The sequence below is a fragment of the Oncorhynchus keta genome, chromosome 29, assembly GCF_023373465.1.
Source record: "Oncorhynchus keta strain PuntledgeMale-10-30-2019 chromosome 29, Oket_V2, whole genome shotgun sequence".
NCBI lineage: Eukaryota > Metazoa > Chordata > Actinopteri > Salmoniformes > Salmonidae > Oncorhynchus > Oncorhynchus keta.
This window is the reverse complement of record NC_068449.1, coordinates 9,827,360-9,842,347: the sequence shown is the minus strand read 5'-3', so window position 1 is coordinate 9,842,347 and position 14,988 is coordinate 9,827,360. Positions and strand designations below refer to the sequence as shown.

The following is a 14,988-nucleotide window of genomic DNA, read 5'->3' as shown; positions in this document are numbered from 1 at the left end:
TCAGTCATTATTATAAAGCAACTCTGTGGAGAGCCTATTTGGTGTCAAATGTAGCAGCTGGTTTTAAGACGCATCCAGTTCAAGACAGCCATAACCCTTACTGAATCCATAAGAGCTGACGTTTAATTTGTCATGGATGTATTTATTCAGTCACACCTGTATTAGTTTGAACCCTGACGCATTTTGGTGTAATTTTGTTATTTTACTATCCCCTCGTCTCGTAAACTAGCAGCCTCTACATGGTTTTCAGCGTGTTATTGTTAAGTTTGGGGCCAAATTGGTCTCCTTGCAACCTGTTCAAGTTCCGCAATATATTGCAACTCACTGTTGGAAAATTGCGAGCAACATATCCCGGCCGGCAGATGGCGCTTTTATTCATTTTACGTCTTGTCATCAATGGCAAACGATGTAAAATGAATAACACCGCCATCTGCCGGCCGGTTGGGATATGTTGCTCACAATTTACGCAGTTCCTTTGTTTGGTTTTTAAAACAAAATAACTCTTAGACATTTCACCCTTGTTTGTTGGCTTGTTTTACCGATGTCCGTTCACATGAATCTTAACACTCAGCCAAGAATAAAATTATAATTGAATGAACTCACGGTCTATACACATTCATAGACGTCACAACGGCGGGAAAATAGAGGAAGTGTGGAATGGTTACATCCGGCGAACAAAGTTTTTGTTTGTTTCCGTCAATCGTTTGGTAAAAGAAGAAATATATTTTAATGAAGAAAGTATATATGGGATTGTCACAGTTCTGCTGGAAATGACTTCATCGGTGTCAAAGGTAGGCTAACGACTGTAAATTGTTGAAATGCGATTTCCTTAGCGTATTTGGAGTGAGTGCTGCATTTGTAATTTTACCACGATGGAAGTCAGTTGGAGGGGCGATACAAGGATCCCTAATAGCAAATAACATAATTTAAGTATTTGCTGGCATGTTCATTTATTTTTTTCCTGTGATTGCGTCATCATAATCTGTATATTCCCCGTTTAGGGTTGCTTTGTGTTCAAGCCCAGTGCCAAAAAGAGAAGGACGACTCCAACAGTGGGTGAGTGATCTTACAGATAACTAGCTGGGTCGCTGGTCATACTTAATCATATCTATACTTTGAATATTCAGTTTCAAGAAATAAATTATCGGGTAGCATTGACTATCAGTATCGTGTGTTCTCCAGAGGATTATTTCACTCATGGCTGTGAGGACACGGAGAACAGCAAACTACGTTTCAGAAACTGTCAGACATTATGGGAGAAAATGAAGGCAGACACCGAGGTGAGTGTCCATCTGCACCTTGTTCATCATTCTCCCAACTTTGGGCATTGCCATCATTGTGCTCATGCCAGGATGCTACGGAATATTCAGACAGACCACCATATCGGTGTAATATAATTCTGTCTGTCATGCAGAATAGGGGATTGTGCTAGCTTTACTTGCAACATTTCTCTCTCTAACGTTGTGAACATTTCACTTCACCGAATACACCCCAGATCAAAGTTACGAGCTTTTGTCAGACATTACAGTTTACATTGTTTGCTTTCTACAGCTTCTGCAGGATGAGCTGAACAGGAAAATCTTAGACAGCCTCTTGGCGTTTATCAGAAAGAGTGTCTCCACTTTTCAGCGTGGCACGGATGACTGGGCGTCGCGTATGAGAGCCCACGAGATTCCGACAGCAGCCCTAGTGCTTGGTATGTGGCTCAAAAGACAATGCACATACAGAAATATTTTGGTATGACCTGGGCCCATGATATAGGCCTAAAGGAGTGTATTTTGATAAATGCCACAGTACAGACAGAGATTGCACTAGTATAGAGCGTTTTGGCTGGAGGAAAGAAAGTATGTAAGGCATATTTGTAACGTTCTCATACTTAATGAGGCAAGTCCGTTAAGAACAAACTCTTATTTACAATGAAGGCCTTAACTAAGTAACTCTACCTGTGTAGGAGTGAATGTACCAGATCATGATATGACCTTCCAGTGCCTCTCTGACCAGTTGCAGCAGTCGGTGACTCCCTTTGTGGTCTCTGTACAAGCCACAGAGTGTACAGGTCAGTCCTGTGTGTGTGGTACTTGAGAAATGTCCCTATTGTTATTAGCCTTTTTGTACTATGACACGTGGATACCTAACTCAAATAATAATATTTTAATTTGTTCTGTCCTCAGCCCTGAATCACATGCTGCAGAGGGTTCTAGAGAGACTGATGGGTACTAGTGTGTCTGTGGATAATGAGGAAGAGCCTGAGCAGCGCAGTACCAATGTAAACCAGAAGAGGGTGCACTGCTCCCTCATCACACTCTGTAACTGGTACAAGACTGTGACAAAGGTATGTAAGCTACTGCAAAGAAGTAAGGACTATTATGATGCTTTTATGTACAACTGTCAAATGTATAGATGTTGACCGTACAATGTCTGCATCGAAGTTACAAGCTTTTGTCATTACAAATCATGCATCCTGTGCAAATAATTTGCTCCTCTCAGAAAGCTGCCTCCGGCACCGCAAGAAAAAAGCGTACTTCCGTTGGCAAAGACATGCAACAGCATCCTCCTATTGTAGTGATCTTCAAAGACCTAGAGGCTTTCAACCCTAAAGTGCTGCAAGATTTCATACTCATCTGCAGGTAGGAGTTCTAACCTCCATCTCTGTTAGGGGCGGCAGGTAGCTTAGTAGTTAGAGCTTTGGGCCAGTAACTGAAAGGTTGCTAGATTGAATCCCCAAGCTGACAAGGTCAAAATCTGTCTTTCTGACCCTGAAAAAGGCAGTTGATCCACTGTTCCCCTTGGTAGGCTGTCATTGTAAACAAGAATTTGTTCTTAACTGACTTGCCTAGTTAAATTTAAAGAAAAATAATAATATTGATTGAATATATACATAATCTGAAAGTACACTCGTAGCTGTGTGATGGCACCTCACGTGAAAAGTGTTTATGCATTCCATGCTGCATCAGCTCCCCGTTCTCTTCAACAGTCTGTACGTTGAACAGCTTCCGCTGATGTTTGTTCTTGGCATTGCCACGTCTCCCAGCACCATTCAACACATGCTGCCCCACTCTGTGTCCTCACTGCTGGGCATCGAGCTCTTCCAGTCACTGTCCTGCACCCAGCACCTGGCTTCTGTCATAGACAAGGTAGGTACTTATAAACAAGTCTGGAGCCATCATGGATCCATCCATTCACTTTGTGAATGTAGTTGTATTGGACACATGGTGAGCATGCTTGTCTGTGCCCTTTTCCTAAAACCAAACATGGTTCTCAAGTTGCAGTTTGCAAATGTCAACGGACATTTTCACTCAAGACCCCCATTGATGATGACATGTCTTGAGTTACTCATGTTTATTTCAAGTTAGGATTCAGACTTTAGTTTGAGTATTGTTTTCCCTCTCTTTCTCCAGGTGATCCTAACTTCCCAGTTTCCCTTCAAGCCCAATGGCAAGGTGCTGCAAGTGCTGGTCAGCATCTTCCTCTACCACGACTTCTCTGTACGCAACTTCATCAAAGGCCTGCAGGTGAGGACTGCCCTCTGATTGTTGGGGTGACTGTCAAATGTGTTGAAAGGGCATTCTCCTTTTAACTGATCTTTAACCCACAATGTTGGTTGTGCTCTGTACCTGCTTTCAAAGACTAACTTTGAGATACGCTTGCTGGATGTATTCTGTTGGCCTGTGTATTCCTGTGAATTTGTGTGTTGATCTTGGTGGGCCCCCCTCAGTTGGCTCTGCTGGAGCACTTCCACAGCCAGCCTCTGAGCGTGCTGTGCTGTAAGAAGGAGGCGGCCCTGGTCCACGCCACTGAGCTCAGCCACAGGGATGTAGAGCGGCTCCAACAGCTGCCCTCCTTCATGAGGTGACTGTCACTCACACTCCTCTACCCATAGGATGGTGGAGAACGTTATCAGAATGTTGTGTGATTTGTCTGTTTAAAAACTTGTTGATGTTCGGTGTTTACCTCCCCTTTCACCCAGGTACGTAGAGGAACAGGGTCCCCAGGAGCAAGTGGAGCTGTTGACTAGTGATGACCATGTGAAGGTAAATATTGAGTGCTGTCGAGAGGTTCTGAACAGTATATTGACATGAATTATGAGCTTACCAAAAATGGTCTTGAGTGATTGCGTGTCCTTCCCATTATTTTAGGAAGTGTGTCAGAAACTACTGAAAGATCTTTGCAAATACCACAAGAACTACTACCCCACTCTGAGGTGTCTCCACATTCTGACGGCTTCTCTGCCCAAATACCCTCTGGGAAAACAGGTTGGAACATTTTGTCAAGGTTACCATTGAAATAATACATAGGAATGGAATTGTAGAGCATGGCACGGACTGTCTCACCTGTTCCACATATGCCTCTATTTTTTAGATAAGAGAGCTGCACATATCCTGTCTGGAGAAGAATGTGTGGGAGACTGATGAGTATGTGTGTGCCATGCAGCTTCTGAGGTGATAAAGGAGATTATAAATATATTAATTACAAAATCATTGATATAAAGGATAAACATTGCTTAGCAAAACAGTTTTATATTCAAGCTGTCATAACTTTATCTCAGCAGGTAAAAGAGTAAGTTTGTTTGCTCTCCTTTTGTCAACACTCAACTTTTCACTCCAGGATGATGGCTAAAGATGAGCTCACCTCAGTGCTGCAAAAGTGTGCTGAGATCCTGAAATCTGGCAAGACAAAGAAAATGAGGGCTGCACTGCTTCAACTGGACAATTTACTCTCCAAATTTGACCAGCCAGGCGGTAAGTAGTGTTGATGGCTGTAACAGTTTACCATTTCACCAAATGCTTTTCTGACCCATTGAAATGTGCTTCTTGCTTCTGCCCAATCAGATCTTGTTGAGAATGCAGCAGGGGAGGACCTCACTTCTCCAGGGAAAGGCCTCCAGAAGAAAACAGACTTGTTCCAACTGCAAAAGGTAACAACTTTCTGCTATAACGGATAGTTATTTTGCTCAAACGGTTTCATACACTTCTGATGTATAATGGATCTACTCCTCTCTCTAAAAAAATATATTGTATGTAGTGCTTGTGATATGAAGGGCCTCAGCATTTACTGTCCTCTCTGTTTAGACTCTATTGGAGATGAAGAAATCTCGAAGAACCAAGAACATGAGTCAGTTCGAGATACTCAGAGACCAAGCCCTGGAGTTCATTGACAGCCTTGTGAGGTGAAGTAGTATACAGTAATGATACAACCCAATCAATTGACTGACTCAACAGTGGCTGGATAGATTACGTTCATTCTTTTAGATGAGCTCGGTGTAAATGGATGGCACAGTATTTGATGGTGCTGCTCACCTTTGTGTGTTTTCAGGTCCCACCTGGCCCCACCCGAATCCCAACCACTGTACGAGGTATGCTACTACAGCTCCTCTGCTGTCCTGAGACGCCACCTCAACGCCACGCCACGCACCTCCATCCAGACCGCGCTCAGCAACCCCTACCACTACTTGAAAGTAAATGGCTACCACTGAGAGGCTGTCTCAAGTGTCTAGTGAACACTGTTCTTTGTATCCTAATCTGCACCAATCTGGAAAATTTGATGGGTGGGCTGCCATTATTGGCCTTTTACCCGTTCACAATTGTTTCAGATCAGTGCCGACGAAAGAGACTGACCGCATTCCCTGTCTTTAGACAACTCAGCCAAAGTTTATAGTGTTAAACAGTAGCTCATACTGATGCTAATCTGTGCTTCAGAATGAAGATCTGCGGGCCGAGGACGGGACAGTCTCCAATGCTGCTCCTGACATCTGCATTGTGTACAAGCTGCATCTGGAGTGTGGGAGAATCATCAACCTGTATGACTGGCTGGAGGTAGGTTTAATAAAGAATTAAGTGAAATACTATTGGTATCATATTCACTGCGTGTACAAAACATTACGAACACACCTGCCCCTTCCATGAGACTGACCAGGTGAAAGCTATGATCCTGTGTTGATGTCACTTATTAAATCCTCTTCAATCGGTGTAGATGAAGGGGAAAAGACAGGTTAAATCATATTTTTTTAAGCCTTGTGACATGGATTGTGTATGTGTGCCATTGAGGGTAAATGGGCAAGACAAAAGATTTGTCTTTGAACGGGGTAAGGTGCGCCTGCTGGGTTTTTCATGCTCAACAGTTTCTCGTGTGTATCAAGAATGGTCCACCACCCAAAGGACATCCAGTCAACTTGACACAACTGTGGGAAGCACTGGAGTCAACATGGGCCAGCATCCCTGTGGAATGCTTTCGACGCCTTGTAGAGTCCATGCCCTGATTTTATTTCAGCTTTTATTTCATCACATTCCCAGTGGGTCAGTTTACGTACACTCAATTAGTATTTGGTAGCATTGCCTTTTTAAATTGTTTAAACTTGGTTCAAATGTTTTGGGTAGCCTTCCACAAGCTTCCCACAATAAGTTGGGTGAATATTGGCCCATTCCTCCTGGTGTAAACTGTCAGGTTTGTAGGCCTCCTTGCTCGCACATGCTTTTTCAGTTCTGCCCACAACAGTTCTATAGGATTGAGGTCAGGGCTTTGTGATGTCCACTCCAATACCTTGACTTTGTTGTCCTTAAGTCATTTTGCCACAACTTTGGAAGTATGCTTGGGGTCGTTGTCCATTTGGAAGACCCATTTGCGACCAAGCTTTAACTTCTTGACTGATGTCTTGATGTTGCTTCAATATATCCACATTTTCCTGATGCCATCTATTTTGTGAAGTGCACCAGTCCCTCCTGCAGCAAAGCACCCCCAAAATATGATGCTGCCACCCCTGTGCGTCATGGTTGGGATGGTGTTCTTCGGCTTGCAAGCCTCTTCCTTTTTACTTCAAATATAACAATGGTCATTATGGCCAAACAATTCTTTTTTTTTTTTTCATCGGACCACAGGACATTTCGTCAAAAAGTACAATCTTTGTCCCCATGTGCAGTTGCAAACCGTAGTCTGGCTTTTTAATGGAGGTTTTGGAGCAGTGGCTTCTTCCTTCCTTTCAGGTTATATCAATATAGGACTTGTTTTAATGTGGATATAGATACTTTTGTACCTGTTTCTTCCAGCATCTTCACAAGGTCCTTTGCTGTGGTTCTGGGATTGATTTGCACTTTTTGCATCTCTAGGAGACAGAACGTGTCTCCTTCCTGAGCGGTATGACGGCTGCGTGGTCCCTTGGTGTTTATTATTGCGTACTATTGTTTGTACAGATGAACGTGGTACCTTCAGGTGTTTGGAAATTGCTCACAAGGATGAACCAGACTTGTGAAGGTCTACAGTTTCTTTCTGAGTTCTTGGCTGATTTTTCTTTTGATTTTCACATGATGCCAAGCAAAGAGGCACTGAGTTTGATGGTAGGCCTTGAAATACATCCACAGGTACACCGCCAATTGACTCAAATGATATGACTCAAATGATGTCAATTAGCCTATCAGAAGTTTCTAAAGCCATTACATTTTCTGGGATTTTCCAAGCTGTTTAAAGGCACAGTCAACTTAGTGTATGTACATTTCTGACCCACTGGAATTGTGATGCAGTGAAATAATCGGTCTGAAAACAGTTGTTGGAAAATGTACTTGTCATGCACAAAGTAGATGTCCTAACCGACTTGCCAAAACTATAGTTTGTTTACAAGAAATTTGTGTAGCGATTGAAAAACTAGTTTTAATGACTCGACCCTAAGTGTATGTAAACTTCCGACTTCAACTGTGTCTCTTTGGGTTTATACCTCTGTAGAAACATATGCCTTGATGCTGGTATATTGAATGAGAAACGAGTGTGTTAATTTTCATGTATCTGCAGGCTTATGCTACTGTGGTCTCGGCTGCAGAGGGTAAGGATCCTGACTCTGTGGACTTTGGCAAAGTGGATGAACTCAAACAGTATCCTTTAATTGTTGGATGTCTTAAAATGCTTCATGGTGACTACTTTTGAATATATGGTAAGATGTTTAATAAACAAGCACTGCATGGGGGCGGCAGATTTTTTGGGGGGGGGGGATTTTTCCCCTTGAGCAAGGCAATTAACCCTAATTGGATAAGAGCATCTGCTAAATGGCTAATGTAAAATACTCTGAATAGACAAGTATCCTATCATAAGCACTTTCAATTTAACTGGTATGCAAATTAATATTAGGAAGGTGTTAATGTTTTGTACAGTGCATTTTAACACACCAGACTATTCTCAATTTAATCTTATATTAGTAAAGACATACATTTATTTAGATTGTCCCGTTATGAAATTGGCAGGAACAGTGGCAGGGGGAAAAACACATGTCGTCCATATGCACTTGAATAGTGAATGGAGGCTGTGCCTTCCCGGTTCCTTTTTCAATCATGCCGTGTATGCTACTCTGGTTTTACAGTGGAGCAATGTGCTTAATTCACAGGACGGTTGAGCTAATGTGATTAGCATGAGGTTGTAAGTAACAAGAACATTTCCCAGGACATAGACATTTTATATTGGCAGAAAGCTTAAATTCTTGTTAATCTAACTGCACTGTCCAATTTACAGTAGCTATTACAGTGAAATAATGCCAATGTATTGAGTGCACAGTTTTGAATTTGAAAAGTTATTAATAAAACAATTACACATTTGGGCAGTTTTGATATAAAATTCTTTACATAAATGCAATGGTTCATTGGATCAGTCAAACATTTTGCTCATACACTGCTGTCATCTAGTGGCCAGAATCTAAATTGCACATGGGCTGGAATATTACATTACGGCCTTTTCTCTTGCATTTCAAAGGTACAAAAACATATATTTTTTCTTGGTATTATCTTTTACCGGATCTGTGTTAGTTTCCTACATTCCTTTCACATTTCCACAAACTTTCTTTAATTTCAAATGGTATCAAGAATATGCATATCCTTGCTTCAGGGCCTGAGCTACAGGCAGTTAGATTTGGGTATTTCATTTTAGGTGAAAATTGAAAAAAAGGGGCAGATTATTTTAGTAGCAGCTGAGAAATGAATATAGTAGCACCTGGGATACTTTTTTTAGTGGCAAGTTGCATGTAGAAATGTCTGGGCCTATAAGAACCCTTATTTCACTCCATGCATTAACCACTGTTTGAACAGCAGCCAGCCTCTTGTTGTGCGACAGGTGATATTCTGTATGCCATGGGCTCTCCAACCCTGTTCCTGCAGCTACCCAATGATTCGTTTTGGAAACCAAGTGAAATCTGTCCGTGAACATCAATAGTAACATGTTTTCACAAATTGTATTAAACTGACAGCCCCTCTGCTCGAGAAAGGAATAGAAATGTGTATGCATGTTTTGATAAATTAAATTAAAATATGCTTTTTCAGTTGTTCCTCAACTCCTACAAGTGCTCGTTTTATCCAGGCGGTATCTGAGCTGGAGTTCCTGGGATTCATCAAATCCACCAAGCAGAAGACGGACCATGTGTCACGACTGACCTGGGGAGGCTGCTGATGCACCGTCTGGGAGCTTGTGTTGTATAGTACATGTCAATTGTTTTTGAATAAAATGTGATTTCAATTGATGATGATTTGCTCATTGTGCTCTTAAAATGTGTGGAAAATGCAAGTGGTTAACTCTAGTAACAAACACTGAAAGAAGTGTATACAATATTATATGAAACACCACCAGTCTTATCAAGTAGCCAGGGGTACATTCATTTTAAAGATGCTGTGGGAACAGATGGGTCCTCATGGGTTACGACTGCTGCGAGGTGATTATTCCACCACTTCAGGGCTGTATCAAAGATCAAGTGTTAACTAGGACTTGGTAATGCCATAGTGCTGGCAGGGAGCCAAGTTGTGATGCAATGCCAGAAATGACTGAATTGACATCTCGATATTGTAGGTATTTTATCTACTTGATTACTCATTAGCTTAACATCAAATCAAACTTTATTTGCCACATGCGCTGAATAAAAGTGTAGACTACTGTGAAATGCTTACAAGACCTTAACCAACAGTGCAGTTCAAGAAGAAAATATTTACCAAGTAGGTTAAAATAATAAGTAACAAGAGTAACAACATACAGGGGGCACCAGTACCGAGTCAGGTGTACAGGCTAGTTGAGGTAATCTGTACATGTAGGTGGGGGCGAAGTGATTGTGCATGGGTAACAAACAGTAGCAGCAATGTACAAGAGGGGGGTCAATGTAAATTGTCCGGTGGTGATTTTTTAAAATGAATTGTTCAGCAGTCTTGCTGTGCGGTAGCAGAGAAAACAGTATAACTTGGGTGACTGGAATCTGACAATTTTATGGGCTTTCCTCTGACACCGCCTATTATATAGGTCCTGGGTGGCAGGAATCTTGGCCCCAGTGATGTACTGGGCAGTTTGCACTACCTTCTGTAGCGCCTTGCGGTCAGATGCCGAGCAGTTGCCATATCAGGCGGTGATGCAACCGATCAGGATGGCATAGCATAAGAACCTTTTGAGTATCTGTGGGCCCATGCCAAATCTTTTCAGTCTCCTGAGGGTGAAAAGGTTTTGTCGTATCCTCTTCACGACTGTCTTGGTATGTTTGGACCATGATAGTTTGTTGATGTGGACACCAAGGAACTTAACTCTCGAACCCGCTCCACTGCAGCCCCGTCGATGTTAATGGGGACCGGTTCTGCCCGCCTTTTCCTGTAGTCCACGATCAACTCCTTTGTCTTGCTCACATTGGGGGAGAGGTTGTTGTCCTGACACCACACTGCCAGTTATCTGACCTTCTCCCTATAGGCTGTCTCATCATTGTCGGTGAACAGGCCTACCACTGTTGTGTCGTCAGCAAACTTAATGAAGGTGTTGGAGTCGTGTTTGGCCTTGCAGTCGTGGGTGAACAAGGAATACAGGAGGGGACTAAGTACACCACCCGAGGGGCCCCAGTGTTAAGGATCAGCGTGGCAGACATGTTGTTGCCTACTCTTATCACCTGGGGGCGGCCCGTCAGGAAGTCCAGGAACCAGTTGCAGAGGGAAGTGTTTAGTCCCAGAGTCCTGAGCTTCGTGGGCACTATGGTGTTGAACGCTGAGCTGTTGTCGATGAACAGCATTCACACATAGGTGCTCCTTTTGTCCAGGTGAGAAAGGGCGGTGTGGAGTGCGGTTGAGATTGTGTCATCTGTGGATCTGTTGGGGCAGTATGTGATTTGGAGTGGGTCTAGGGTGTCCCGGAGGATGCTGTTGATGTGAGCCATGTCCAGCCCTTCTCACCAAAACTCCAAATTCTTGCTTGTTTTTCAAAAAACAAGCCTGAAACCTTGAATGAAGACTGTTGACATCTAGACGGATTTACATAGTAACAATTATAAGAGCCTGGGACCTCAAAAAAAAACAAAAAAAATTCTGGTTGGTTCTTCAGATCTTCGCCTGCCATATCAATTCTGTTCAACTTATTTTTCTATCCAATGCTACCAATTATATGCATATCCTGAGTAACAGGCAGTTTATTATGGGCACGTCAGTCAGGCAACTAGACCCTATCCCCAAGAAGTTTTAACAGTTGGTCCGCCATGCTTTGTGTACACGTCCTGGTAATCTGTCCGGCCCAGCGGCTTTGTGAATGTTGACGGTTTTTAAGGTTTTGTTCACATCGGCTACCGAGAGCGTTATCACAGTCATCAGGACAGCTAGTGCTCTCGTGCATGCTTCAGTGTTGCTTGCTTCGAAGCGAGCATAAAAGGCATTTAGCTTGTCTGGTAGGCTCGCGTCACTGGGCAGCTCGCGTCTGCGTTTCCCTTTGTAGTTTTCAAGCCCTGCAATGTCCGACGAGCGTTAGAGCCGGTGTAGTAGGATTCAATCTTAATCCTGTATTGACGCGTTGCTTGTTTGATGGTTCGTTTGATGGTTCATCTGAGGGCATAGCGGGATTTCTTATAAAAGTCTGCATTAGTCTCCCGCTCCTTGAAAGCGGCAGCTCTAGGCTTTCGCTCGATGCGTTGCCTGTAATCCATGGCTTCTGGTTGGGATAATGTACGTACAGTCACTGTGGGGACGACGTCATCGAAGCACTTATTGAAGAAGCCGATGACTGATGTGGTGTATTCCTCAATGTCATTGGATGAATCCTAGAACATATTCCAGTCTGTGCTAGCAAAACAGTCCTGTAGTGTAGCATCCGCGTCTTCTGACCACTTCCGTATTGAGCTAGTCACTGGTACTTCCTGCTTTAGTTTTTGCTTGTAAGCAGGAATCAGGAGGATAGAATTGTGGTCATATTTGCCAAATGAAGGGCAGGGGAGAGCTTTGTATGCATCTGGAGTAAAGGTGGTCTAGGATTTTTTGTGACATGTAACACATTAGTTAGCCAGTGTTTCCCCTAGGTGGCAAAGTTAATTGCAGTTTCAAATCTCATTTCCTGCAATTCTACACATTTTTCCATGGAGCAGAGAGAAAATATTCCGTTTTAAATAAAATTTCCTGCAATTATACACATTTTGCCTTGTTCTTATGCTATATTAGTGACTCAAACATAACAATCAATGGGGACCCCATGCCATTTTTTTGTGACTTTCAGTTCTCAAAAATGTTGTTCCATTTAAGAATAATTGCTCCATTATCTGTTCTACATATTTTATCTGGTTTTAGTCGTTTAAGTTTACACTGAAAACATTTTACCATCCTCAAAATGTTTTCTATAATTAAATGTTGCATTGCTTTGTCCTCTTTTCTTTAAAGAATCACTGCACATGTCGATTGGCGTGTTTTTCTGTGCTCATTAGAAAAAAACGAGATGTCAGTCTTGGAGGTGTGTTTCCTGACCGATTCCATGTTTGGTTAATGAGGTTTCAACTCAAATGTTGTTGGTCACACACATTTTTAGCAGATGTTATTGCGGGTGTAGTGAAATACTTGTGTTCCTAGCTCTAACAGTGCAGTAGTATCTAACAATTCACAACAATACACACATCTAAAAGTAAAGTAATGGAAATAAGAAATAATCAATAGTCAAAAATTTGGACACACCTACACATTCAACAGTTTTTCTTAATTTTGACTATTTTCAACATTGTAGAAGACAACACTATGAAATAACACATAGAATCATGTTGTTAAAAAAGGTTTAACAATTCAAAATATTTGATATTGTTAAAAGTAGCCACCCTTTTCCTTGATGACAGCTTTGCACACTCTTGGCATTCTCTCAACCAGTTTCATGAGGTAGTCACCTGGAATGCTTTTCCAACCGTCTTCGAGTTCCACATATGCTGAGAACTTGTTGGCTGCTTTTCCTTCGCTCTGCCGTTCAACTCATCCCGAACCATCTCAATTGGGTTGAGGTTTTGTGATTGTGGTTGCCAGGTCATCTGATGCAGCGCTCCATCACTCTCCTTCTTGGTCAAATAGCCCTTACACAGCCCGAAGGTGTGTTTTGGGGTCAATGTCCTGTTGAAAAACAAATTATAGTCCCACTAAGTGCAAACCAGATGGGATGGTGTATCGCTGCAGAATGCTGTGGTAGCCATGCTGGTTAAGTGTGCCTTGAATTCTAAATAAATCACTGAGAGTGTCACCAGCAAAGCACCATCACACCTCCATGCGTCACGGTGGGAGCCACATATGCAGAGATCATCTGTTCACCTACTCTGCGTCTCTAAAAGACACAGCCGTTGAACCAGAAATCTTACATTTTGACTCCTCAGACAAAAGGACAGATTTCCACCGGTCTAAGGTCCATTGCTCGTGTTTCTTATTGGTGTTCTTTAGTAGTGGTTTCTTTGCAGAAATTCGACCACGAAGTCCTGATTCACGCAGTCTCTGAACAGTTGATGTTGAGATGTGTCTGTTACTTGAACTCTGTGAAGCGTTTATTTGGGCTGCAATCTGAGGTACAGTTATTTGCTGATTTCTGAGGCTGGTAACTTACGAACTTATCCTCTGCAGCAGAGGTAACTCTGGGTCTTCCTTTACTGTGGCGGTCCTCATGAGAGCCAGTTTCATCATAACGCTTGATGGTTTTTGCAACTGCACTTGAAGAACTTGACATTTTATGGATTGACTGACCTTCATGACTCAAAGTAATGATGGACTGTCGTTTGTCTTTGCTTATTTGAACTGTTCTTGCCATAATATGGACTTGGTCTTTTACCAAATAGGGCTATCTTCCGTATAACACCCCTACCATGTCACAACACAACTGATTGGCTCAAACACATTAAGGAAAGAAATTCCACAAATTAACTATTAACAAGGCACACCGGTTAATTGGAATTAATTCCAGGTGACTACCTCATGAAGCTGGTTGAGAGAATGCCGAGAGTGTGCAAAGCTGACATCAAGGCAGAGGGTGGCTACATTGAATAATCTCAAATATATTTTGATTTGTTTAACACATTTTGGTTTACTACATGATTCCATATGTGTTATTTCATAGTTTTGAAGTCTTCAATATTATTCTACAATGTAGAAAATAGTACAAATAAAGAAAAACACTTGAATGAGTAGGTGTGTCCAAACTTTTGACCGATACTGTATATATTAGGACAAGCAATGTCGGAGTGGCATTGACTAAAATACAGTAGAATAGAATACAGTATATACATATGAGATGAGTAAAGTAGTATGTAAACATTATTAAAGTGACTAGTGTTACATTATTAAAGTGGCCATTGATTCCATGTCTATGTATATAGAGCAGCCTCTAAGGTGCAGGGTTGAGTGACCGGGTGGTAGCTGGCTAGTGTTGGCTATTTAAGTGTCTGATGACCTTGAGATAGAAGCTGTTTTTCAGTCTCTCCAGCTTTGATGCACCTGTACTAACTTTGCCTTCTGGATAATGGCAGAGTGAACAGGCTGTGGCTCAGGTGAGGGATGTCCTTGATGATCTTTTTGGCTTTCCTGAGACATTGGGTTCTGTAGGTGTCCTGGAGGGACAGTGTGCCATCGGTGATGCGTTGGGCAGACCGCATCACCCTCTGAAGAGCCCTGCAGTTGTGGGAAGTGCAGTTGCCCTACCAGTCTGTGATACAGCCTGACATGATGCTCTCAATTGTGCATCTGTTATAGTTCGTGAGGGTCTTAGGGGCCAAGACAAATTTCTTCACCC

The 14,988-nt window shown here is 42.4% G+C and overlaps 1 protein-coding gene across 1 annotated transcript; it reads left to right on the top strand.

Annotated features, from left to right (window-relative positions):
• Positions 1 to 629: 629 nt before the first annotated feature.
• Positions 630 to 9,484, top strand: orc3 (origin recognition complex, subunit 3). Its single transcript, XM_035742515.2, has 20 exons — positions 630 to 791; positions 1,002 to 1,056; positions 1,183 to 1,280; positions 1,552 to 1,696; positions 1,952 to 2,056; positions 2,172 to 2,332; positions 2,488 to 2,627; positions 2,975 to 3,134; positions 3,399 to 3,512; positions 3,716 to 3,849; positions 3,968 to 4,031; positions 4,137 to 4,253; positions 4,360 to 4,439; positions 4,606 to 4,739; positions 4,830 to 4,915; positions 5,070 to 5,167; positions 5,314 to 5,455; positions 5,697 to 5,813; positions 7,777 to 7,856; positions 9,309 to 9,484. Exons 1-20 carry the CDS (start codon positions 771 to 773, stop codon positions 9,412 to 9,414), a joined length of 2,157 nt encoding a protein of 718 aa, XP_035598408.1. The 5' UTR covers positions 630 to 770; the 3' UTR covers positions 9,415 to 9,484.
• Positions 9,485 to 14,988: the final 5,504 nt, after the last annotated feature.

Coding starts and splice junctions, on each gene's coding strand:
- orc3 (XM_035742515.2), top strand. CDS start 771: ATGACTTCATCGGTGTCAAAG. Junction 2,628..2,974: donor GATTTCATACTCATCTGCAG/GTAGGAGTTCTA, acceptor TCTCTTCAACAG/TCTGTACGTTGAACAGCTTC. Junction 3,135..3,398: donor TGGCTTCTGTCATAGACAAG/GTAGGTACTTAT, acceptor CTCTTTCTCCAG/GTGATCCTAACTTCCCAGTT.